The sequence below is a fragment of the Macaca mulatta genome, chromosome 15, assembly GCF_049350105.2.
Source record: "Macaca mulatta isolate MMU2019108-1 chromosome 15, T2T-MMU8v2.0, whole genome shotgun sequence".
Lineage (NCBI taxonomy): Eukaryota > Metazoa > Chordata > Mammalia > Primates > Cercopithecidae > Macaca > Macaca mulatta.
In genome coordinates, this window is record NC_133420.1 from 101,745,345 (window position 1) to 101,773,106 (window position 27,762).

Below are 27,762 nucleotides of genomic sequence, written 5' to 3' on the forward strand. Positions count from 1 at the left end.
GAGCCAAATCTCTGTCTTAATCTGTTTCACTGTTCTGATGAGCTAGCATAATTCTTGTCCCATTGTTACGCAGCTGTTGAGAATATTTTGTGAGAAAACAGGGTGGTCTGGACATTGTGCTTACATTTTCCTTGTAAATATAATGAGTGGTACATAGGAGCAGAAGGTATTCCAAGAATACCAGCCAACGAGATAGTCTTTTCTTTCCATGTGAATCTCACAGTTTAATATTTCAGATTGTTCTGGGAATAAAGAGAAAATGGGCTCCTACTTTATAGTCACTTTAACTTGATCATACTTGATAATTAGAATATTGAATCAGATGAAAAAAGGTAGACAGAGCCCAGGATTTGCAGAAAGATACTTCTGGTTTAAGTCCAAAGTTGTCACTAACTAAATAACCTTGAACTTGTCACTTATTGTTTTTGAGTCTTGGTTTCCCTCTGTAAAGTGGAGATACTAATACCGACCTCAGCAAGGTTGATTTTTGTATCAAACAAGATAATATGAAAATGATCTTTGCTAAACATAAAGTCCTATATAGACATCATCATCATCATGATTGTTACAATAAAAATATGTATTGAGTGCTTACATTCTTTGTATATGTTAACTCAATTTATCCTTATAATTAATGCCATCATATTGGCATTATTATTATATAAATTTTCTGGAGGTGAAAACTAAGACATATGGAGGTTAAATAACTTGCCCAATATTGTGTATTAAATGGCAGATCTGGAATCTGAATCAGGCAAACTGACTATGAAGCCTGTATCACCCTTATTTCTAAAATAATGATATTCTAATAATTTAAAAGCATTTCAGAACCGCCAAAATTTATCAGTAACCCACTGTATGTTGAAAACTCATATGGAAAACATTTTGAATTGAAAAATTCTTCCTCCTTATCTTCTTTCCACCGTTTTATTTAAATTATTTGGACTTAAATTATGTTATTAAGATGATATTCAGATAACATTTAAAAGGAGTTTTGGTACGATTCAGTATCTATCTCAAAGAACATTTCAACTTCTCCCCAAACATTATGTTGGAGAAAAAGCTTTTCTAAACTTGATGTATGACTCTATGACTTTCAGCCATTTGGTGTAAAAAAGTCCCTTCCCATCAATAAAAGGCTTTATTCCTCTTATGACTGTAGATAGGCCAATTGAGCTTGGTCATTGGTGTTAAACAGGGAAGGCATTGGCTTGCTTCTTTCTTATCACCTGGGAAGTTACATATGCTACCTCTTAATTGTACCCTGTCCACTAAAATGAACAAGAAGGGAAGACAGAACCTGAAGGTGAAATCAAAAGTCCTGAAGTCAAAGTATGCCCTACTGACAATTTTAACTAAGGCTGGATAAAATATGAGAGGAACAAGAAACATCTGTGTTTATAATCTAATTAGTCCCTGTAGTTACATGTAGAATAATTGTAGTTACAGTTAACAATTACTGAGTGCTTCCTAGGAGCCACACACTGTGCCAACATTCTTTACACATGAGAGTTAAATACTTAGCTCTCCCAGCAACCCAGGGTGTTGGGTACCGACAATTCTGAGGAGTAAATCCTATGTGGTGCTGACACTCTGACCTGATAAGTAACACTGACCGTCTCCTTCCTGCTTATGGTAGTAAGAGACTACCATTTTTCTAAGCAAGAAACATCTTCGACTTTTTGTTCCTTTCTCAGATACAGACAGGATGTCCATTTGAAAAACAAAAACAAGAAGAGGGAGAGAGAGGGGCGCGCCCAAGATGGCCAAATAGGAACAGCTCCAGCCTCCAGCTCCCAGTGTGAGTGACACAGAAGATGGGTGATTTCTGCATTTTCAACTGAGGTACCGGGTTCATCTCACTGGGCATGTCAGACAGTTGGCGCTGGTCCACCGGTGCAGCCCGACTAACGAGACCTGAAGCAGGGCGAGGCATCGCCTCACCTGGGAAGCACAAGGGGGAAGGGAATTCCTTTTTCCTAGCCAAAGGAAATTGGGACACACAACACCTGGAAATTTGGGTAACTCACACCCTAATACTGCACTTTACCAAGGGTCTTAGCAAATGACACACCAGGAGATTATATCCCACACCTGGCCCAGAGGGTCCCACACCCACGGAGCCTCCCTCATTGCTAGCACAGCAGTCTGAGATTTAACTGCAAGGTGGCAGCGAGGCTGAGGGAGGGGCGCCTGTCATTGCTGAGGCTTAAGTAGGTAAACAAAGCTTCCAGGAAGCTCGAATTGGGTGGAGCCCACCACAGCTCAAGGAGGCCAGCCTGCCTCTGTAGATTCCTCCTCTGGGGACAGGGCATAGCTAAACAAAAAGCAGCAGAAACCTCGGCAGAGGAAATTGCCCATGTCTGACAGCTTTGAAGAGAGCAGTGGATTTCCCAGCATGGAGGTTGAGATCTGAGAGCGGACAGACTGCCTGCTCAAGTGGGTCCCTGACCTCTGAGTAGCCTAACTGGGAGACATCCCCCCGGAGGTGCAGACTGACACCTCACACCTCACACAGTGGGATACACTCCTGAGACAAAGCTTCCAGAGTAAGAATCAGACAGCAACACTCACTGTTCAGTAATATTCTATCTTCTGCAGCCTCCGCTGCTGATACGCAGGCAAACAAGTCTGGAGTGGACCTCAATCAAACTCCAACAGACCTACAGCTGAGGGTCCTGACTGTTAGAAGGAAAATTAACAAACAGAAAGGACACCCACACCAAAACCCCATCAGTATGTCACCATCATCAAACACCAAAGGCACATAAAACCACAAAGATGGGGAAAAAGCAGTACAGAAAAGCTGGAAATTCAAAAAATCAGAGCGCATCTCCCCCTCCAAAGGAACGCAGCTCATCGCCAGCAATGGAACAAAGCTGGACAGAGAATGACTTTGACGAGTTGAGAGAAGAAGGCTTCAGTCAGTAAAACTTCTCAGAGCTAAAGGAGGAACAATGTAACCAGTGCAAAGAAACTAAACACCTTGAAAAAAGAATGGATGAATGGATAACTAGAATAATCAATGCAGAGAAGATCTTAAAAGAACTGATAGAGATGAAAACCATAACACAAGAACTATGTGACAAATGCACAAGCTTCAGTAACCGACTCGATTGACTGGAAGAAAGAGTATCAGCGATGGAAGATCAAATGAATGAAATGAAGTGAGAAGAGAAGTGTAGAGAAAAAAGAGTAAAAAGAAATGAACAAAGCCTCCAAGAAATATGGGATTATGTGAAAAGACCAAATCTATGTCTGATTGGTGTGCCTGAACATGATGGGGTAAATGGAACCAAGTTGGAAAACACTCTGCAGGATATCATCCAGGAGAACTTCCCCAACCTAGTAAGGCAGGCCAACATTCAAATTCAGGAAATACAGAGACCACCACAAAGATACTCCTCGAGAAGAGCAACTCCAAGACACATAGTTGTCAGATTCACCAAAGTTGAAATGAAGGAAAAAATGTTAAGGGCAACCAGAGAGAAAGATCAGGTTGCACACATCAGACTAACAGCAGATCTCTCAGCAGAAACTCTATAAGTCAGAAGAGAGTGGGGGCCAATATTCAACATTCTTAAAGGAAAGAATTTTCAACCCAGAATTTCATATCCAGCCAAACTAAGTTTCATAAGTGAAGGAGAAATAAAATCCTTCACAGACAAGCAAATGCTTAGAGATTTTGTCACCACCAAGCCTGCCCTACAAGAGATCCTGAAGGAAGCACTAAACATGGAAAGGAACAACAGGTACCAGCCATTGCAAAAACATGTCAAAATGTAAAGTCCATCGATGCTAGGAAGAAACTGCATCAACTAGCAAGCAAAATAACCAGCTAATACCATAATGACAGGATCAAGTTCACATATAACAGTATTAACCTTAAATGCAAATGGACTAAATAGTCCAATTAAAGACACAGACTGGCAAACTGGATAAAGAGTCAAGACCCATCAGTTTGCTGTGTTCAGGAGACCCATCTCACATGCAGAGACACACATAGGCTCAAAATAAAGGGATGGAGGAAGATCTACCAAGCAAATGGAAAACAAAAAAAGCAGGGGTTGCAATCCTAGTCTCTGATAAAACAGACTTTAAACCATCAAAGATCAAAAGAGACAAAGAAGGCCATTACATAATGGTAAAGGGATCAATTCAACAGGAAGAGCTAACTATCCTAAATATATATGCACCCAATACAGGAGCACCCAGATTCATAAAGCAAGTCCTTAGAGACTTACAAAGAGACTTAGACTCCCATACAATAATAATGGGAGACTTTAACACCCCACTGTCAACATTAGACAGATCAACGAGACAGAAAGTTAACAAGGATATCCAGGAATTGAACTCAACTCTGCACCAAGCGGACCTAATAGATATCTACAGAACTCTCCATGCCAAATCAACAGAATAAGCATTCTTCTCAGCACCACATTGCACTTATTCCAAAATTGACCACATAGTTGGAAGTAAAGCACTCCTCAGCAAATGTAAAAGAACAGAAATTAGAACAAACTGTCTCTCAGACCACAGTGCAATCAAACTAGAACTCAGGACTAAGAAACTCAATCAAAACCACTCAACTACATGGAAACTGAACAACCTGCTCCTGAATGACTACTGGGTACAGAATGAAATGAAGGTAGAAATAAAGATGTTCTTTGAAACCAATGAGAAAAAAGATACAACATGCCAGAATCTCTGGGACACATTCAAAGCAGTGTGTAGAGGGAAATTTATAGCACTAAATGCCCACAAGAGAAAGCAGGAAAGATCTAAAATTGACACCCTAACATCACAATTAAAAGAACTAGAGAAGCAAGAGCAAACACATTCAAAAGCTAGCAGAAGGCAAGAAATAACTAAGATCAGAGCAGAACTGAAGGAGATAGAGACATGAAAAACCCTTCAAAAAATCAATGAATCCAGGAGCCGATTTTTTGAAAAGATCAACAAAATTGATAGACCACTAACAAACTAATAAAGAAGAAAAGAGAGAAGAATCAAATAGATGCAATAAAAAATGATAAGGGGGACATCACCACTGACCCCACAGAAATACAAACTACCATCAGAGAATACTATAAACACCTCTATGCAAATAAACTAGAAAACCTAGAAGAAATGGATAATTTCCTGGACGCTTACACTCTCCCAAGACTAAACCAGGAAGAAGTTGAATCCTTGAATAGACCAATAGCAGGCTCTGAAATTGAGGCAATAATTAATAGCCTACCAACCAAAAAAGTCCAGGACCATACGGATTCACAGCCGAATTCTACCAGAGGTACAAGGAGGAGTTGGTACCATTCCTTCTGAAACTATTCCAATCAATAGAAAAAGAGGGAATCCTCCCTAACTCATTTTATGAGGCCAACATCATCCTGATACCAAAGCCTGACAGAAATACGACAAAAAAAGAGAATTTTAGACCAATATCCCTGATGAACATCGATGCAAAAATCCTCAATAAAATACTGGCAAACCAAATCCAGCAGCACATCAGAAAGCTTATCCACCATGATCAAGTGGGCTTCATCCCAGGGATGCAAGGCTGGTTCAACATATGCAAATCAATAAACATAATCCAGCTTATAAACAGAACCAAAGACAAAAACCACATGATTATCTCAGTAGATAGAGAAAAGGCCTTTGACAAAATTCAACAGCCCTTCATGCTAAAAACACTCAATAAATTTAGTATTGATGGAACGTATCTCAAAATAATAAGAGCTATTTATGACAAACCCACAGCCAATATCATACTGAATGGGCAAAAACTGGAAAAATTCCCTTCGAAAACTGGCACAAGACAGGGATGCCCTCTCTCCCCACTCCTATTCAACATAGTGTTGGAAGCTCTGGATAGGTTAATCAGGAAGAGAAAGAAATAAAGGGTAGTCAGTTAGGAAAAGAAGAAGTCAAATTGTCCCTGTTTGCAGACGACATGAGTGTATATTTAGAAAACCCCATTGTCTCAGCCCAAAATCTCCTTAAGCTGATAAGCAACTTCAGCAAAGTCTCAGGATACAAAATCAATGTGCAAAAATCACAAGCATTCTTATACATCAGTAACAGACAAACAGAGAGCCAAATCATGAATGAACTCCCATTCACAATAGCTTCAAAGAGAATAAAATACCTAGGAATCCAACTTATAAGGGATGTAAAGGACCTCTTCAAGGAGCACTACCAACCACTGCTCAGTGAAATAAAAGAGGACACAAACAAATGGAAGAACATACCATGCTCATGGATAGGAAGAATCAATATCGTGAAAACGGCCATACTGCCCAAGGTAATTTATAGATTCAATGCCATCCCCATTAAGCTACCAATGACTTTCTTCACAGAATTGGAAAAAACTGCTTTAAAGTTCATATGGAACCAAAAAAGACCCTGCATTGCCAAGGTAATCCTAAGTCAAAAGAACAAAGCTGGAGGCATCATGCTACTTGACTTCAAACTATACTACAAGGCTACAGTAATAAAAACAGCATGGTATTGATACCAAAACAGAGATATAGACCAATGGAACAGAACACAGCCCTCAGAAATAATACCACACATCTACAGCCATCTGATCTTTGACAAACCTGACAAAAACAAGAAATGGGGAAAGGATTCCCTATTTAATAAATGTTGCTTGGAAAATTGGCTAGCCATAAGTAGAAAGCTAAAACTGGATCCTTTCCTTACTCCTTATACGAAAATTAATTCAAGATGGATTAGAGACTTAAATGTTAGATCTAAAACCATAAAAACCCTAGAAGAAAACCTAGGTAATACCATTCAGGACATAGGCATGGGCAAAGACTTCATGTCTAAAACCCCAAAAGCAACGGCAACAAAAGCCAAAATTGACAAATGGGATCTAATTAAACTAAAGAGCTTCTGCACAGCAAAATAAACTACCATCAGAGTGAACAGGCAACCTACAGAATGGGAGAAAATTTTTGCAATCTACTCATCTGACAAAGGGCTGATATCCAGAACCTATAAAGAACTCAAACAAATTTACAAGAAAAAAAAACAAACAACCCCATCAGAAAGTGGGCAAAGGATATGAACAGACACTTCTCAAAAGAAGACATTCATACAGCCAACAGACACATGAAAAAATGCTCATCATCACTCGCCATCAGAGAAATGCAAATCAAAACCACAATGAGATACCATCTCATACCAGTTAGAATGGCAATCATTAAAAAATCAGGAAACAACAGGTGCTGGAGAGGATGTGGAGAAATAGGAACATTTTTACACTGTTGGTGGGACTGTAAACTAGTTCAACCATTGTGGAAAACAGTGTGGCGATTCCTCAAGGATCTAGAACTAGAAATACCATTTGATCCAGCCACCCCATTACTGGGTATATACCCAAAGGATTAGAAGTCATGCTGCTATAAAGACACATACACACATGTTTATTGCAGCACTATTCACAACAGCAAAGACTTGGAATCAACCCAAATGTCCATCAGTGACAGACTGGATTAAGAAAATGTGGCACATATACACCATGGAATACTATGCAGCCATAAAAAAGGATGAGTTTGTGTCCTTTGTAGGGACATGGATGCAGCTGGAAACCATCATTCTCAGCACACTATTGCAAGAACAGAAAAGCAAATACCGCATGTTCTCACTCATAGGTGGGGATTGAGCAATGAGAACACTTGGACACAGGAAGGGGAACATCACACACTGGGGCCTGTTGTTGGGTGGGGGCAAGGTGAGGGATAGCATTAGGCGATATACCTAATGTAAATGATGAGTTAATGGGTGCAGCACAGCAACATGGTACATGTATACATATGTAACAAACCTGCATGTTGTGCACATGTACCCTAGAACTTAAAGTATAATAATAAAATATATATATATAAAGTGATTTTTAATATTCCCTGGTTGATGGGATTATAGATTAAACTATGTATTTGCATTGGGAAAAAAAGAGAGAGAGAGATGAAACTTATTTAAAAATCGTGCTTGCTTGGTTTTTATGACTCTATTAAGGGTAGGTAGAGAGTTGGCCTTCAGTTTCCTAAATGTGGAAATAGAATTGTAATTGGATGCCAACATCAACTTCAAACATACCCTCATAAACATAATAAATCTCCTTGCACTGGAAGGTAGTGGAGTCAGCCTCCAGAGACTCATCTGTAAGGCACAGACAATAGCCCTCTGCTGTCTTCTCCAGTGTCTAAGGGAAAGTCGTCAGCTCTGGAGCCTGAGGGCCTGCAGAGAACGGGAAACCATGTAACATTGGGATACTTCTTGGTCTTGCATTTGGTAGGGGATACAGGGCATGTTAAATCCTTGGATCAAAATCTTTTGGTATATCTATATTTATCATATTGGGGTAAAAAAAAAAATCAAACCATTGTTTTGACCAAAGGAGGAAGCCCCAAGTATGACAGATTCTAGAACACATGGGAATTATCACTGTTTTAAAGCTGAGGATCCCAGGGCTCAATGCAGGTTAAGTCATTGAATGATGAAGGCAGAGTTGGAATCCAGGTTTGTCTGCTTCTAGCACTTGGTTACAATTGCCACATTAGATTGCTTCCCATGAGTTGCACAATTTAAGTGGATGGGCCTGGATGAAATCCAAGCCCATAAATCAAATGTATAAATCCCTAAGGAGATGTGCCTCTGTGTTAGTAGAGATTTTAACAAAATTTATAGATACTGAATATGTATCAGCCCCATTAATGCATATACGTCTGAATTCATTCATTCGCTCACTTATTCGTTAAAGATTTATTGTCTGCTGTGTATATGCTATGGTATTAAGCACAACTAGGCAAAAGTGAGTGCAAGAGAAACACAGAACAATGAATCAGACAGATTCTGCTCTTAAGAGCTTGCATGGGAAGTTAGAGATATACATAAATAAAGTATAAATGACAAGCACAAGAGAGTTACAAATAAAGGAGGTAAATGGATTCCAGGTGTGTGTGTGCGTGTGCACATGCAAATGCAGATATGCGCATGTGTTTGGCTATTGAATATGACCAAAGAGAGTGCTCTAAGCTTGAACAATATAGGGAAACAGAAAATTTAAAAATGACTGTAAGGAGTTCTGTTTGGTTAGCGTGATGAATCCATAAAGAAGCAATGGAATTTTGGGCTGAAACTGCAGGCAAAAGATTCTACTTTACATTCAAAAGAGTGATATGATTGGCTCTGCTTCAACAAGGGCTATCAGGCATTTTTATGGCAAAGGACCAGCAAACCACTGCCTGTGTGTCAAATTTGTTTTATAGTCTGTTTTTCTGTGACCAGTAAACTGAGAGTGATTTTTACATTTTAAAGGTTGTTGAAAAATAAGAAAGCAAAGAACAATATGTGACAGAGACTCTATCTTGTATGCAAAACCTGAAATATTTACTATCTGCCACTTTAAAGAAAAGTTTGCGAACCCATGCAGTGTGTAGGATGCATCGATAGGGCGATATTGGACTAGGTGACCGAGTTCATAGGGAATAGCAATCGTCTAAGCAAGGAAGAATGAAGGTATGAGTGAGAGTGGAATTTGGAAATGTGGGAGCCGGGGGAAAGCAAGGCTAGATATTTGTGCGTTTGGGAGTTGTCTTGATTAAAACGGTAATGGAAGTCACAATAGTGAATGAAAGGGAAAAGAACCAATAATTGATCATAGGTAAACATTTGTTTTTAGAGTGGTGAGGAAGAAGAGGGTCTAACAATGGAAAAAGAAAATGAATGGTAACAGAAGTGTTAAAGAAACAGAAAATCGAGAGTCTAACATGAAATTCACAGGAAAGTAAGAAGAAACAGGAAGTTGACAGCCTCAAATGCAATAGAAAATTTACTAAAAAGGTTGCAAAAGTGATGGCCTAATATCTTTGCTTCCATTTATTCCATTAGCACAATTTGTACATCCTTGGCTTTTGCTTGCCTTATGCTGCCCTACCCAAGAGAGAATGTGGTGATAATGAGGTATTAGAGCCATAGCTGCCAGGGTACGACAGTGGCCTAGCCCTTTAGTGTAGCTTCTCATGTTGTATGTCTATTATGTTCTAAATAAAGGTAGACGCCAAGTCTCTTCTAACTCTCCTCAAAGTACTTCTTCTCCATGTCAACTGGTGGATATGTGATTGCTAGGATTTGAATATTTGTGTCTCCTTCAAATTCATATGTTGACTCTTAATCACCAAGATGATGGTATTAGGAGGTGGGGCCCTTGAGAAGTGATTAGGTCATGAGGTCTTTGTCCTGATGAATGGGATTAGTGCCCTTATGAAAAAGGTCCAAGGAAGCTTGCTGGCCCCCTCCACCACACGAAGATGCAGCAAGTATGTGCCATCTATGAGAAAGTGGGCCCTCACCAGATACTGAATCTGCTGCAGTCTTGGTCTTGGACTGTCCAGCCTCCAGATACTGAATTTGCTGGAGTCTTGATTTTGGACTGGCCAGCCTCCAGAACTGTGAACAATAAATCTCTGTTGTTTATAAACTACCCAGATTATGATATTTCATTATAGCAGCCTGAACAGACTAAAACAATGGTCCCTGGAGACTTCTTGACTGACGAGGCTTAAGAAAAAATTAGTTTATTTTGTTTTTTATTTTTTTGAGACAGGGTCTTGCTTTGTCCCCTGGGCTGGAGTACAGTGGTGTGATCTCAGCTCACTGCAGCCTCAAACTCCCAGGCTTAGGAGATTTAGCTAGAACTCCAGGTATATGCCACCACAACCAGTATATATACATATATATGTATATATGCATGTATACATACGTTTGTGTGTGTGTGTGGAGATAGGGTTTTGCTATGTTGCCCAGGCTGGTCTCAAATCCTGGGCTCAAGTGATCCACACTTCTCAGCCTCCCAATGTCCTGGGACTATGGGCGTGAGCCATTGTGTCCAGACAAAAGTTGGTTTATTTTCATTCCTGTGTATCCTGAATTGATGTACTGGATTAAACAGACTTAGTACTCTAGTTGCAATGTTTGCTTCTTGATTTTAGAATCATTATTGCAAATGAGAACCAGCTGTAGGGAAGTAGGAAGCCCATGTTACCCTACTGTAAAGTCTGTGAAGTGCATTACAAATACGCCCAAGATATAGTCAAGAAATTAAGATGTTAAAGTAATTTTACCACATAAATTATGATTAGACAGCTATTTTTTTCTTTTCACATTCAGGCCATGAGTGCACCAATAAATACTCAATAAGTAGCACAAATCCAAAATAAGTCATTGGACAACTATCTTATTTTGAAAACTATAGGGCAGAGTTAAGAAATAGTAAGTAACATCCCACTTATTAAAGTTGTTAAAGCAATTTACCAAAAACTGTGTAGTAATAAAGTCAGAAAACTGAAATATGCTCTAGGTTCTGAGGTAAGAAGAATAAAAATCAGATCATTTCCTATATTTCATAAGCAAGTAGTACTAAAATGAAGTCATCTTGGAGAAGGCAACAAATTAGTATAAAATTATTAGTGCTTTATTTGATTTTTATCTTCTAACATAATTAACTATGAGCTAACATTTCACCTTTATGGAAAAAGAAGTCTGGCATATAAATATTTCATTTGTGTAAGAGAAGCATAATGGATAAAGTCCATTTGACCCAGATGTAGATTCAATGGCTAATTATTGAAATCTCTCTCCCTTTCTCTTTCTTGACAGTCACTGCAGGTATCTCATTTAAAATAATTACTATTTAATCTGGGTTATGATAACCAACTAATTCTAGCGAGGTTATGCACATCATAAATAGTGTGGGGTCCCTATAGAAGTAATGATACATAACAGCTTTCACCAACACGCAGCTTAGACATAGGCTATTAGGCTGTACTGTAAGATTGTATTATGCATTTTTCTGTTGAAAATCAGAGTAAGCAATTGTGAGATGTCATCGCTGGATGCTCGCAGTTTCATGTGATCGTGCAAGTGGAAATGGCAGCAGAAGAGAATCTTTTTACAGATGAAAGAAAGTATGGGAGTTTGGAAAGCATGAATTGTTGGCTGGGAAACATGGTGGTACAAAGAAGTAATGGAAGTGTGGATATCCATCCAGATTGCATTCAGACTGTGGAGGGCCTCAAAGCCACATTAAATAGTTTGAACCCTTGTCAGTAACAAAAGCAAGTCCTTGAAACTATCTGAGCAAAGAAGTTAACAAGTCAGGCCTGGGACTCAAGCATCAAGCCTGGAGCAGTATGTGGAATAGCTTGGAGGACGGACAACAAAGTTTCCTTTCTGGGACTAGGTAGGCCCTGGTGAAGAAAACTGAGGATCAGAATGAGGATGATGGCACTGGAATCAAAGTAGAGCAGGCGGATGTGAGAGACACTGCCAAGATACTCAGAATAACTTGGCAACAATTGAATGGTGGCAGTGCAATGAGGATAGGGGAACTCATCCCCAATGAGGATAGGGGAACTGAGAAAATGAAACGAGAATTGGAATGCGAAACATTGTGGAGATGTAGGGCTGGGAAGCACCGGAGGATATTGGAGAGGCTGATTTTGTTTCTGGACATGTAGAACTTGAAGTAATGACGGGACAACCAGGTGAGACATCCAATCGCAAGCTGTGATTATGGTTGGAGAGACTGAGATAGCAAGGTTAGGGCCAGAAACAGTTTTGTGAATAATTTCCAATGAGATTGTTGGTAAAGCCAACAGGAGATGTATGATATTACCAAGAAAAATAAAGGGTATTATAATGAAATATCTAAATGAGACTTAGCAATTGAAACTATCTTACTGAATAAATGAATGAAATTTAAAATGTATTCAGGGTAATTATCACAGAATACATGCAATTAGACTAATTTACCACTTAAAAATAGAGCATCTAATATGATATTAAAAACAAAGGCTATATATAATTTTTAAGAAACTCACCTAACATATAGGGCACAGAAAAGCTGAAAATAAGAAAAAGCATGAAGAATTCCTATATTGGGGAAGTATGAACTAAAAGAAGCTGATGTAAGTGGATTAATATCAGATGAACTGAAATGCAAAACAAAGCATTGTCAGGAATAAATAAAGTCACTGAATAATGATAGAAAAGTATCTCACCAGGAAATATTGCTAGTCTAAAAACTTATAAGCCTAACAACATCATCTCAAGATATATAAAGCAAAAATTTGATAGACTTTTAAAGAGAAATTGACATAATCTCCCATGATATGAGACTTAAAATGACTTCTTCAAAAAATGACACAAAGAACAAAAGGACTGAGAACAAAGAAGTTTCAGGTAATGTCCACATTTATGGATGAAAGTAATGAGAAGCGCAAGGAAAAGAGGAGAAACAGAAAAGTTGAAGGACTAATAGAAAAGTACAATGTCATTGAAATTTTAGGAAGGTAGAAAAGACAGAAGTAGAACTCAATGCAGAGGTAGCAATAGAGTTGCTGTTCAAGAAATGTACATTTTCTAGAGAAAAAATCATGGAGGAAATGCAAAGTGATGGGATGTGTTGGCTGTTTAAAGAATGACTGTAGAGAAGAGGAGGGGCACTACTTCCTCTGATACTACATAGTAAAAAAAGGCATGGCTCAAGATATAGTCACACTGGGGTAAAGGAGAAGAAAGTAGGGGAGCTTAAATTTATGACCTTTGATTTCCTTTGGGGAGAAGTCTTCTGTTGAGCATGAGGAGAATGAATCTTTAAATTCCATGCAATTTCAATCCACATCTCAACAATGTGTGTGTGTGTTTGTGTGTGTGTGCGTACATGCACATGTACATGCAATCTGAAAGGCTGAGTTTAAAATTTATCTATAAGGGCAAAGGGGTAATATAGTTGGCAACCCTGGAGAAGTGTCATAAGGAGTGTGACTTGCCCTATCATACATCAGGGCTTATTATAAAGTTACACGGATTAGAAAAGTAGGGCACCAGGGCAGGACTAGACAAGTGGCGAAGACAGAAAGCTCATGTATAGGTGGAAACCTGCTTTATGAAAGAGCTGGCATTATGCGACATAAGGATGGACCATTCAATAAATGATGCAAGGTCAGCTAGTCATCCACATGGATCCCCACTTCATATCATATACAAAAAAAACAGTTATAGATGGGTTAGATTTAATGTGGAAGGTGAAACTAGACACATTTTAGTAGAATACATAGAAGAATATATTTTTGAAATTTGGGTACAGAAGAGTTTATTAAACAAGAGGCAAAAAGCCCAAAACATAAAAAAGGCTGATACATTTAATTACAGTCATGGGCTGCATAATGACGTTTTGGTCAACGATGCATTGTGTATGTGACAGTGGTGCCATGAGATTATAATATTATATTTTTATTGTAACTTTTTTATCTTTAGATATGTTTAGATACACAAATACCTACCATTGTGTTACAATTGCCTACAGTATTCACAACTGTAATATGACATTCAAGTTTGTAGCTGAGGGACAAATAGGCTATACCATAGAACCTAGGTGTGTAGTAGGCTATGTTGTCTAGGTTTTTAGAAACACACTCTATAGGTTGGGCACGGTGGCTCACACCTGTACTCTCAGCACTTTGGGAGGCCGAGGCGGGCGGATCACCTGAGGTCAGGAGTTCAAGACCAGCCTGACCAACATGGTGAAACCCCATCTCTACTAAAAATACAAAAATTAGCTGAGTGTGGTGGCGGGTGCTCCCAAAAGCTACTTGGGAGGCTGAGGCAGGGGAATTGCTTGAACCTGGGAGGTGGAGGTTGCAGCGAGCCAAGATTACACCACTGCACTCCATCCTGGGTGACAGAGCAAGACTCTGTCTCAAAAAAAGAGAAAAGAAATACACTATCATGTTCATACAACAATGAAATAGCCTAACGACATGTTTTTCAGGATGTATCCCCGTTGTTAAATAACGCGTGACTGTACATTAAATTTGGGAATTTCTGTTTATCAAAGTACATTAAAAAAAGTGAAAAAACAAGCCCCAAACTGAGAAAATGTATCTGTAACACAACCAACAAAAGATTAGTATTTAACATAAATAAAAAGAATAAGAAGAAGTGGCTGTGGTTTGAAACTTGAAAAGAATAGAAAAGTTTTAGAACAAGGATTGTAGGGAATAGGAGAGCCTATTGACTAGAGATAAATAAGAGGATTGGCTGGCGTTATTGAAGGCCTAATTGAATTAGACTGCGTGACTCAGCTTTGGGAGTGGTACGAGAAGCATCAGGCACATAGAATAGATCAATTGACAGATGAGGGAACCCAGATGGGAGTGGGGAGGGTGGAAAGACATAGTGCAGACTCTCAACAAGGCGCAAGGTAAAGAAAACTATTTTGAACATGTTTTTACACAGATTACTTGAGGTGTTTGATCTCAGGCTCATGAACAGAGAAGCTTGGCATCCAGGTTCAGGTTCAATATGAATGAAGTGGTGGGAGGGGGAAGGTAAGGCAGTTATCTTTGGAGTGGGGAATAGATTTTGAAGTCTTAGATTTTGGAGCAGCAAGGCTTTCAGTGGAGGCATGATTCCCAGGTGTGACTGGGAAGAGATGGAAAGATGAACTGATTGGATGCTAGGAGGTCTGGCCACTGTCAGGGGAAGAGAGTGAATGAGAGGAGTCGCCAATGTGGAAGTAGAAGGTGGTGAACTAGGAGCAGGGCTGGTGTTGTCATCACCATGACTTGTTTAGGGCCACACAACCATGGGGTTTACAATGCCAAGTCCAAGTGGTCCTCCTTCACTCCAGGGTATCAAAAGCAAATGTACTGCCTCAGTCTGGGACTGGTAGGTTGGCAGTGGTGACAGAGGAAGGCTTCTGCAGTTGCTCAGAGGACAGACAGGAGCTCCAGGAGGTAGCAGCAGAAAAGGAGCTGGCACTGCCCTCTGGAACAAAAGGCTCTTGGTTTCTGTGCACATAATGGGCCTCACTGTGTGCATGGCCACCTGTGTCCTTTTTTCCTGGTCTTGATATTCTTTATGACCAGACCCCTCTTGAGGAGGAAGAGAATAGAGGGACACCTGATCCCTGACATCTGTTCCCAAATGAATATGTTGTAGACAGTCTTTCTTTATCTCTTTAATTTCTATTCTTTACCTGAAAACAATGATAGAACTTAGGTTACAGGTTGATTTCTAGAAGGACATATCTTTTCTAAAGGGGACAGGTTTTGCGTAAGCAGAGAAGTGAATTTCTTCAAGATCTACATGAAGTGAGCAGAAAGTATAGCAGTATCTCTGTGTGATGATGTCGTGAGGGGCTGCCCCACCTAGCTTGAAATTGCAGACCCAAGGCATATTTTTCACGAGGCCACACCACCCAGCGGCCTATCCATAGTGCAGGCTTTATTATGTAAGTCAGTTAAGTTCTGGGATGAGAAAGATGTCACATCAACTCTAGAACCAAATAGCTTAGCCAAACTTGGCAGTGGTTAAACTGGCCTCATAATATTATACCGCATGTAGTTTGTAAGGGGAATCAAAGGAAACTTGAAGGATACAAGAGAAAAGAGGAACTCTATGATGATGCAATGCCTCCTTGTTTTGTGTGCTATGCTGTGGAGCCAAATGAGTAGAAAACACGGGCTCTGCAGCAAGACAGTCCTAGCTTGGCTCTTCTTGGCTGTGTACATTTCCCCACCTCTCCTAGCCTCAATTCCTTTCCTTGTCTCTGCAAGAGGATCAACAATGCCTACTTTGTGTTTACCTTACTTTCAAGGCATCTAGTACCGTCCATGCACATAAGTAGTTCCTCAAAATTTGAAATTATAGTTACACTGTAATTTTGATTTAAAAATTTCTAACTTATTTCTGCCCAGATGTGGAAATAATTTGTTGCTTGTTAAGAACACACAGGCCAACATTTAAATTTAGGAAATACAAAGAACACCACAAAGATACTCCTTTAGAAGAGCAACCCCAAGACACATAATTGTCAGATTCACCAAGGTTGAAATGAAGGAAAAAATGTTAAGGGCAGCCAGAGAGAAAGGTCAGGTTACCCACAAAGGGCAGCCCATCAGACTAACAGCAGATCCCTCTGCAGAAACTCTACAAGACAGAAGAGAGTGGGGGCCAATATTCAACATTCTTAAAGAAAAGAATTTTCAACCCAGAATTTTATATCTAGCCAAACTATGCTTCACAAGTGAAGAAGAAATAAAATCTTTTACAGACAAGCAAATGCTGAGAGATTTTGTCACCGGCAGACCTACCTTACCAGAGCTCCTGAAGGAGGCACTAAATACGGAAAGGAAAAACTGATACCAGCCACTGCAAAAACATACCAAATTGTAAAGACCATTGACACTATGAAGAAACTGCATCAACTAATGGGCAAAATAATCAGCTAGCATCATAATGACAGGATCAAATTCATACATAACAACATTAACCTTAAATGTAAACAGGCTAAATGCCCTAATTAAAAGACACAAACTTTGAGACTCTTTGGTATGCCGTATTCAGGAGACCAATCTCATGTGCAAAGACACACATAGGCTCAAAATAAAGGGATGGAGAAATATTTACTAAGCAAATGGAAAGCAAAAAAGAAAAAAAAAAAAAAAAGAAAAGAAAAAGAAAAGCAGGGGTTGCAATCCTAATCCTAATCTCTGATAAAACAGACTTTAAACCAACAAAGATCAAAAAAACAAAAACAAAAACAAAACAAAACAAAACAAAAAAAGAAGGGCATTACATAATGGTAAAGGGATCAATGCAACAAGAAGAGCTAACGATCCTAAATATATGTGCACCCAATACAGCATCCAGATTCATAAAACAAGTTCTTAGAGACCTACAAAAAGACTTAGACTCCCACACAATAATAGTGGGAGATTTTAACACCCCCCCACTGTCAATATTAGACAGATCAATGAGACAAAAAAATTAACAAGGATATTCAGGACTTGAACTCACCTCTAGACCAAGCAGACCTAATAGACATACATTCTTCTCAGCACCACATCACACTTATTCTAAAACTAACCACATAATTGGAAATAAAACACTCCTCAGGAAATGCAAAAGAATGGAAATCAACAATCTCTCAGACCACAGGGCAATCAAATTAGAACTCAGGATTAAAGAACTCACTCAAAACCACACAACTACATGGAAACTGAACAACCTGCTCCTGAATGACTACTGTGTAAATAACGAAATTAAGGCAGAAATAAAGAAGTTATTTGAAACAAATGAGAACAAAGACACAACGTACCAGAATCTCTGGGATACAGCCAAAGCAGTGTTTAGAGGTAAATTTGTAGCACTAAATGCCCACAGGAGAAAGTGGAACAGATCTAAAATCAACACCCTAATGTCGCAATGAAAAGAACTAGAGAAGCAAGAGCAAACAAATTCAAAAGCTAGCAGAAGACAAGAAATAACTAAGATCAGAGCAGAACTGAAGGAGATAGAGTCATGAAAAACCCTTCAAAAAAATAAATGAATCCAAGAGCTGGTTTTCTGAAATGATCAACAAAATAGACCACTGACCAGACTAATAAAGAAGAAAAGAGAGAAGAATCAAATAGATACAATAAAAAAAGATAAAGGGGATATCATCACTGATTCCACAGAAATACAAAGTACCATCAGAGAATACTATTAACACCTCTACACAAATGAACTAGAAAATCTAGAAGAAATGGATAAATTCCTGGACACACACACCCTCCCAAGACTAAACCAGGAAGAAGTCGAATCCCTGAATAGACCAAAAACAAGTTCTGAAATTGAGGCAGTAATTAATAGCCTACCAACCAAAAAAAAGGCCAGGGCCAGATGGATTCACAGCCAAATTCTAGCAGAGGTACAAAGAGGAGCTGGTACCATTTCTTCTGAAACTATTCCAAACAATAGAAAAATAGGGACTCCTCCATAACTCATTTTATGAGGCCAGCATCATCCTGATACCAAAACCTGGCAGAGACACAATAAAAAAGGAAAATTTCAGACCAATATCCATGATGAACATCGATGAGAAAATCCTCAATAAAATAATGGCAAACCAAATCCAGCAGCACATCAAAAAGCTTATCCACCATGATAAAGTCAGCTTCATCCCTGGGATGGAAGTCTGGTTCAACACATGCATATCAATAAACGTAATCCAACACATAAACAGAACCAATGACAAAAACCACATGATTATTTCAATAGATGCAGAAAAGGGCTTCAATAAAATTTAACATCCCCTCATGCTAAAAACTCTCAATAAACTAGGTATTGATGGAATGTATCTCAAAATAATAAGAGCTATTTATGACAAACCCACAGCCCATATTATACTGAATGTGCAAAAGCTGGAAGCATTCCCTTTGAAAACTGGCACAAGAAAAGGATGCCCTGTCTCACCACTCCTATTTAACATAGTATTGCAAATTCTGGCCAGGGCAATCAGGCAAGAGAAAGAAATATAGGGTATTCAAATAGGAAGAGAGGAAGTCAAATCATCTGTTTGCAGATGACATGATTGTATATTTAGAAAACTCTATCGTCTGAGCCCAAAATCTCCTTAAGCTGATAAACAACTTCAGCAAAGTCTCAGGATACAAAATCAATGTGAAAAAATCACAAGGATTCCTATACACCAATAATAGACAAACAGAGAGCCAAATCATGAGTGAATTCCCATTCACAATTGCTACAAAGAGAATAAAATACCTAGGAATACAACTTACAAGGGATGTGCAGGACCTGTTCAAGGGGAACTACAAACCACTGCTCAAGGAAATAAGAGAGGACACAAACAAATGGAAAAACATTCCATGCTCATGGATAGAAAGGATCAATATTGTGAAAATGGCCATACTGCCCAAAGTAATTTATAGATTTAATGCTATCGTTACCAAGCTACCATTGACTTTCTTCATAGAATTAAGAAAAGCCACTTTAAATTGCATATGAAACCAAAAAAGAGCCCGCATGGCCAAGGCAATCCCAAGCAGAAAGAACAAAGTTGGAGGCATGACACTACCTGACTTCGAATTATACTACAAGGCTATAGTAACCATAACAGTATAGTACTGGTACCAAAATAGATACATACAGCACTGGAACAGAACAGAGGCCTCAGAAATAATGCCACACATCTACAACCATCTGATCTTTGACAAACCTGACGAAAACAAGCAATGGAGAAAGGATTCCCTACTTAATAAATAGTGTTGGGAAAACTGGCTAGCTATATGCAGAAAAGTGAAACTGGACCCTTTCCTTACACCTTATACAAAAATTAACTTAAGATGGATTAAAGACTTCAACGTAAAACCTAAAACTATAAAAACCCTAGAAGAGAACCTAGGCAATACCATTCAGGACATAGTTAGGGGCAAAGACTTCATCACTAAAAACCAAAAGCAATGGCAACAAAAGCCAAAATTGACAAATGGGATCTAATTAAGCTGAAGAGCTTCTGCACAACAAAAGAAACTATCATCAGAATGAACAGACGACCTACAGAATGAGAGACAGTTTTTGCAATCTATCCATGTGACAAAGGGCTAATATCTAGAATCTATATAGAACTTAAACACATTTAGAAGAAAAAAACAACCCCATCAAAAAGTGGGCAAAGGATATTAACAGTCACTTCTCAAAAGAAGACATTTATGCAGCCAACAGACATATGAAAACAAAGTTCATCATCACTGGTCATTAGAGAAGTGTAAATCAAAACTACAATGCGATACCATCTCATGCCAGTTAGAATGGCGATCATTAAAAAGTCAGGAAACAACAGATGCTGGAGAGGATGTGGAGACATAGGAATGCTTTTACACTGTTGGTGGGAGTGTAAATTAGTTCAATTATTGTGGAAGACAGTGTAGTGTTTCCTCAAGGATCTAGAACCAGAAATACCATTTGAACCAGCAATCCCATTACTGGGTATGTACCCAAAGGATTATAAATCGTTCTACTACAAAGACACTTGCACATGTATGTTTATTGCAGCACTGTTCACAATAGTGAAGACTTGGAACCAACCCAAATGCCCATCAAATGATAGGCTGGATAAAGAAAATGTGGCACATACACACCATGGAATACTATGCAGCCATAAAAAAGGATGAGTTCATGTCTTTTGCAGGGACATGGATGAAGCTGTAAACCATCATTCTCAGCAAACTAACACAAGAACAGAAAACAAAACACCACATGTTCTCACTCATAAGTGGGAGTTGAACAATGAGAACACATTGACACAGGGAGAGTAACTCACACACCGGGGCCTCTCAGCGGGTCGGGGGCTAGGGGAGGGATAGCATTAGGAGAAATATCTAAAGTAGATGATGGGTTGATGGGTGTAGCAAACACCATGGCACTCGTATACCTACGTAACAAACCTGCACGTTCCGCACAAGTATCCCAGAACTTAAAGTGTAATTAAAAAACAAAATTTTTAAAAAAGAACTCATTTCCTCTGGAGCTAGGAATACCTCACGTTTCTTACAACAAATAACTTGCATTAAAATGCAGTTGACTTTTTCAGCAGAGACCATGATTAAACAACATGAAATTTAGGCAGAATTCTGCAAAAACAGTCCCATGAAATACCTAGAAAAGTTCATTCAGCCTCATTTGGTTTTATGACTTCCCACTGGTTCCTAGAATTTTGCTCCTAGCTGCCTTTCCAGGAAATTTGCAGGACTGCTGAAATGTATAGTCCTGGTAAGGTTTCTCAATTAGAATTAGCCTCAGCAATGGAAAAGCATCAGTACTCAGAAGAGAATCCCTAATGTGGCATGTAGAAGCTCAGGGCTTCAGTGTCTCTTTGGACAGAGGAAGTATGTGAGCAACACCATGAGCTAACCACATCTGGGATGGGAGGATGTCACACGTGGGTGGTACCTTCATGCGTAGTAGAGTTCTCCTGGAATGACAGCAGTCATGACTGGGTGCCCCACCTGCTCGCTGGCTTCTATACATGGGGCAGCCAGACTGTGTACCTAGGTATTGTCCTATTCTTCTCATCTTCACTCATCTCATCCCAAACCTGGAAGCTGCTGAAAGGTTTCTCACAAAGACTGTGTGGATGCTTTCTGGAGATGAGTCTTGCCCACTCTGATCAATTCCTTTTTTTTTTCCCTAAATGTTTTGCTATCTCTCTCAGCAGTTGGTTTTAACTGACCTTTGAGAATAGTCTCTCTGACTGAGGTCTGGGGGCATCTACCCAGAGTGGGTGATCCACTGCATTGGCTTCAATGAGACACTTTCTGAATAAAAATACTCCATACAGACGTTAAACGTCACTGACTTTGAGTCTTAGCTCCTCGTTTACTGATCAAATGAGCTAAGTTTCCTCATCTGTAAGATGAGGGTAATAATTGTACGTCTCTCATCAGGACAGTTGCAAAGGTCACATGAATCTATATACATAAAGATCTTGTTTCCTGCCTGGCAGATAGCAAGTTCTTGTTAAATGTTTGAGTAAGCAGAGAACAAAATCACATGGTCTTGTTCATCCTAACGGAGTCACTGATTATGCCACATTTGTAAGACATTTTGCTCTGATTTTAGAAACACTTCAGTAGCTATAGATTCCTCCAGGATTTCTTGAGTATGTTTCTCCATTTTCTACCTGTACAGACTAGTCTAACAGCCTGGATCCTTTGTCATTAAAGCTGTTTGACACGAAGCACACCAGTGGTTCACGACTTATAAGCAAAATGAAACCCCAAACCTAAGAAGATCAAGCTGAAGCGTTTTCCAGGAGGGGACCAGTTTTGTCACTTCAACTCATTTGATCGAGGCAGTCAGAGCATTTGGATGAGCTCCAAAAGGAAATGATGCTGCACACACCTTATTAACTCCAAGGCAGTAAAAGCAGTGCCTTTTTTACTCAGGAGAGGAAGCTACTGGAGCCAATGGAGCCTGAGGGGAGTTGTAAGCTCGGCCAGAAAGAGAGAATGTCGCATGATTTGATAAAACGTTGTGTGATTCAAGAAAATGACTGAAAATGTGGAGACAGCTGGCCACCCATGAGGAATTACCTACCAATTCCTTCTTCTTCATGCACTCCATAAGGATGATGAACAGATGCTGAGCTTGGGTTCGAGTGTATGTGAAAGTCTTCTGTATAGTCACCAACAGCTGGTCCCTCAAAGATTCATTTATCAGTCTGCAAATAAAAACAACGTCAAAAGCAGGTCAACCAACTCCTATTCAGCACATATTTCTGAGAAATACAGAGCTCAAGAGGGAATTATGAGGGTTTACTTTAGATAGGAGTTGCTTCTGTATGTTTCTCACAAAAGGTATCTCACCTGTGATAATTAAAAAAGCAAGGTATTTAAAAATAAATCAGTTTTACTATCTGAGAACCTAACAGAGTAAAGTAGAAAGATTGATTTAGATATTTTAATTTTATTTTTCTGTTTTTCATATGGCATGTGTCTAATGCCCTCTTCCTCAAGTTTGCTTATCAAAAAATACCTTCAATTAATCATCTGCATCTTGTTGGTAAGAATTTGCTATAGTACTGTTCTTCACAGTACTGTATAAATCTCCTAACAGTACTGCAGGAGATTTAAATTGCAGTGTCATCTCTAATTGTGGAAATAAAGACAATATTTCATTAATAAGTTTTTGAACATCCATAAGCAGAAATAAGAGTTATGTTTTCCCAAAAATCATTTCATGTAGGTGGCAGGCTGTCTGGCCTATGATTTAGGTATTCATTATTCATGTCAAGCTTTTGCTCTGTTACAGCGAATAGTAAGACAGTATCATGTTGGCTACCTGATTAAAAGATAGTTTTATGCTGTAGAAGAATAAATGAAAACAGGAAAGAGGCATCATATCCAATCAATGCTCAATTATGTCTTGAATATGAATCAATCACAACTAATTTTTAACTTCTTTCTCATTACCCTGGTGAGAACAGGGCTTTCTCTACTAGCCATTAAATGGCAGGGAAGGAAAACTCACTTTATTAATAACAGATACTATTCAAAATCAGGAAGACAAAGCCGCTTTCAAGGACCAGTGGCAAAATTACCATAATTTGCTTAGTATTTTACAGATTACAAATTGCTTTCATAATTAATGTATCAGCAACTCCTAAATAAAATAGTAAAATAAATCATGATCTCAGTTGCTGATTACAGGAACCCTACAGACAAAGCGTTTGTTCTATTTCACAGGCGGGACATTTTAGCCAGAAAGAGCCCAGTGTTTAAATTCATGCAGCAAATAAGTGACAGAGTCATCAGAATCAGAACCTAGTTCTTCTGAATATTTGTACAGGGCTCTTTCCACCACACCATGCTGCCTCTATTTACACCTAGTGGATCACACCACTGCCTCTCTTCATCACTGTGGCTATTTGAGCAGGCAGTTGTGGAGTTTCCTTCAACATGAAAGCAAGACAAACTTTATTGCTTAAAAGAAGGCAAGATGGGGAGCTGGAGGATGTCTTCCGATCAGTGACCTGCTGTGCTCCAGTTTATGTGTGTTTCATCTGAACTCACTGGGTTGGATATTATGACGGCCCTGCTTTGAGGAAGGTGGCATTCCTCATGACAGAACTATACCAACAATCCTGGAAGGTCACTCAGCTGGACGAAGGATTGGGTCACCCCTTCCCCCACTCCTCCAGAGTGTATATTCTATATCAAGAATATACACATTAACGCTGGGCGCTGTGGCTCCCACCTGTAATCCTAGGACTTTGGGAGGCTGAGGCAGGTGGCTCACTTGAGCCCAGGAGTTCGAGATCAGCCTGGGCGATACAGTGAGACCTTGTCTCTACAAAAAATTAAAAAGTTAGTTGGGCATGGTGGTGCATGCCTGTAGTCCCAGCTACTTGAGATGCTGAGGTGGGAGGATCACTTGAGCCAGGGAGGCAGTGAGCCAAGATCACACCACTGTACTCCAGCCTGGGTGACAGGGCCAGAACCTGTCTAAAAAAAATTTATTATTTTGAAAAAGAGGATGTTTGAAAAAAATAATGCCAGATCTTCTCTTGAGATTATCTTAATTATACTGAATGACTCTGTGGTCTTAGCTGTGGACCAGATTGAAGTCATTTATTCATTCATTCATTCATTCATTTGTTTAGTCATTCAACAAATGCATAGTGAATGTCTACTTAGTGCCACACACCAGCATGTGCCAGGATCAGAGGAGCTATATATGCACTCCCAGCCTTCAATGAGCTTATGCACCAGTGGCGTAGAAAGATGTGAACCAGCAATCCAACCGTGATTGTCAGTGGAAAAGAAGTAGAGAAGCTTGTGGCAAATGTATCTAATCTAATCTAAGGGATTCAGGGAAGACTCTTCTGAGGAAGGGCTATTTTATCTGAGACATGAATGAGTGAGTATCAGCATAGTTGGGGCTGGTAGGTTTGGATAAGAGAATTCACAGCAGACAAAATGGCATGAACGGGCCCAGTTTGGAAAAAATAAAAGGTCAATATGGCTGGAGCTGAGAGAGCAAATTAAAGAGTGGAACAAAATAGGGCTGCAGAGGGGGTGAGCAGGAACAAGATCAATGGGGAACTTTGAAGGTGATGTTATAGAGATTTTAGGTTTTATCCCCCAGACAATGAAAAGCCATTAAAAGATTTAAGCAGAAGGGTGGCATGATCACATTTGTGTTGCCAATTAATTTTCTTGAAAAGTAAAGACATGCACACTCAGATCTAGGCATGTATCTACCTGACAGGTAACCCAAGTGGATGAGTCTAGAGAGTTCTTCAGTATCAAGCGTCCATTGATTTTGTACAGGATTAACAACAGAAAGGACTCTCCTGATTAGCCACTTGATAGATATAATCATTCATCTGCAGGTGTTTAATTTTGATAACAACTCAAAATTTGTTTTCTACTACCAACCATCTGTAATGAAATCTCAGCTCCCCAAGTTCATTATATGCTTGAGGGATCTGTCTGACACTTGCATCCAATCTGTCACTTTCTAAAAATTGAGGAATGATGTGCAATTTAGCTGATTGTGGGTTTCAGTGGTTAGGAGAGCTGAAAGACAGTAAGAATCTCATCCTTTGAGCCCAATTTCCCAGTTGCTGAAGTTATGGCTTTGGCTAGATCATTTAATGACAAGAACCGTAGAATTCTAGAAGTGGAAGGATTCTCTAGGGTGTTTTCCAAAGTGTGGGATACCTGTTACAGGTGGAACAAAGATATTTTGATCTATTCAAAGCATCAAGTTACAGCAATTAAATATTAAATAACTGCCCTTTCTGATTCAGTTCTTTTTCCATCCTTCTGATTGCAACAAGAAGAAAATCTCATTTTTAGTGCTTTCCTGCCTTTAACAGCTCCCCAACACTTGTAGATCTCCCCTTTTAACAAAGAAAAGATATTAGGTCTCATGCCTTTGGCAAAAAGAGTTTAATAACATTGTTTTAAAAAAGATCCCACAAAACATTTGATGTGTCTGTAGCACGTCATGGTTTAACGTACACAATGGGCTTCAGAGATAATCTCACAACAATCTATGAGGCAAGTGGGATTAATTTCATTTTGCAGAAGAGAAAACTATGCCCTAAAGAGGTTAAACGATTTGTGCTAGGTCATAATGCTTGATGGTCTCACTGTCTGAGTTGAGCCTATTGACTTCAGCCTTGCCCCATGGTGTTGCTGTTCCTGATTTTATTCCAAGTCTTTCATAGTTTCCTAATCATCTGTATCAGGGATGATAAGGGGGAACACTAAATGAAGATAATTGCAACATGCATTAAGTAGTTTGAAGAGTATATTTGCAGGCTGGGCTTGGTGGCTCACGCCTGTAATCCTGGCACTTTGGGAGGCTGAGGTTGGTGGATCACTTGAAGTCAGGAGTTCAAGACCAGCCTGGCCAACATTTCCAAACCCCGCTTCTACTAAAAATACAAAATTAGCCAGGCATGGTGGCACGTGCCTGTAATCGCAGCTACTCAGAGGCTGAGGTGTGGGGATCGCTTGAGCCTAGGAGGCAGAAGTTGCAGTGAACTGAGATTATGCATCACTGCACTCCAGCCTGGGCAATAAAATGAGACTCCATCTCAAAAAACAAAAACCAAAAAACAAAAAAACCAAAAAACCAGTTGCTTCTAATTTTTCATAAGTATTTGCTCTGCTGAACTAGATGTCTTCTGTTTGGGTACAAATGCTTACTCTATCTTCTCTGAAGATCCTTTCTTGTTTTGTAACCATATTCCTTAGGATATATGGAAGCCTGCTTTCTTAAAATTATTATTTTCTAGTTCTTCCCATATTTTCTCTGTAACATTGGAGTGATTTAAAAATTTTTACTGTAATATTTAATCATCAGAAAAATTAGAGATGAGCCTATTTTATATTTCTTTTTATGACACTAGAATATTGACTGAAAATTTCTTGACATCAAAATATGGTCATAGTATTACGTGAAATTTTTATTTTAGAATTGAGCCTTGACAAAGTCATCTTATTTATGGAAACTGTTAATTTGTGGTTCTTATCTACCCATGTTGTTTTTGGTACATCTCAAATTAGAGGGTTTTGTGATAGGAGGTGTAGTCATTGAAGTGAGGCAGATCTCTACACTATGGCATTTGTGTCTCCATTTAAATGCTGCACTTATGATCTGGAGCTTTGTAGATGAGTCACAGAGTAGTTTAAAATAGGCCAATATTCAGCCAGTGCTCAGGGTAACCAACAAAACGCCCTGCAGTTTGCTATTAGTATTCTGTTCAAATGCTCTCAATACAACCCACACATACAAATATATTTCTCCGAATGAATTTAATTACCTGCAAATTACCTGCAATATTAGAGTTTTGTTCCTAGATTTAAAAATGAGAAAATGCATTTAGAA

The 27,762-nt window shown here is 39.1% G+C and overlaps 1 protein-coding gene across 7 annotated transcripts in view; it reads right to left on the reverse strand.

The window, feature by feature from the left end:
* The window catches only part of TRPM3 (transient receptor potential cation channel subfamily M member 3), a 321,580-nt gene that overhangs the window by 190,317 nt on the left and 103,501 nt on the right, over positions 1-27,762 (reverse strand). For all 7 annotated transcript variants that reach the window (XM_077966203.1, XM_077966202.1, XM_077966201.1 and 4 more), the window contains one exon: positions 22,957-23,080. In XM_077966203.1, the coding sequence (XP_077822329.1) occupies positions 22,957-23,080 (124 nt within the window). The remainder of the gene's footprint in view (positions 1-22,956; positions 23,081-27,762) is intronic.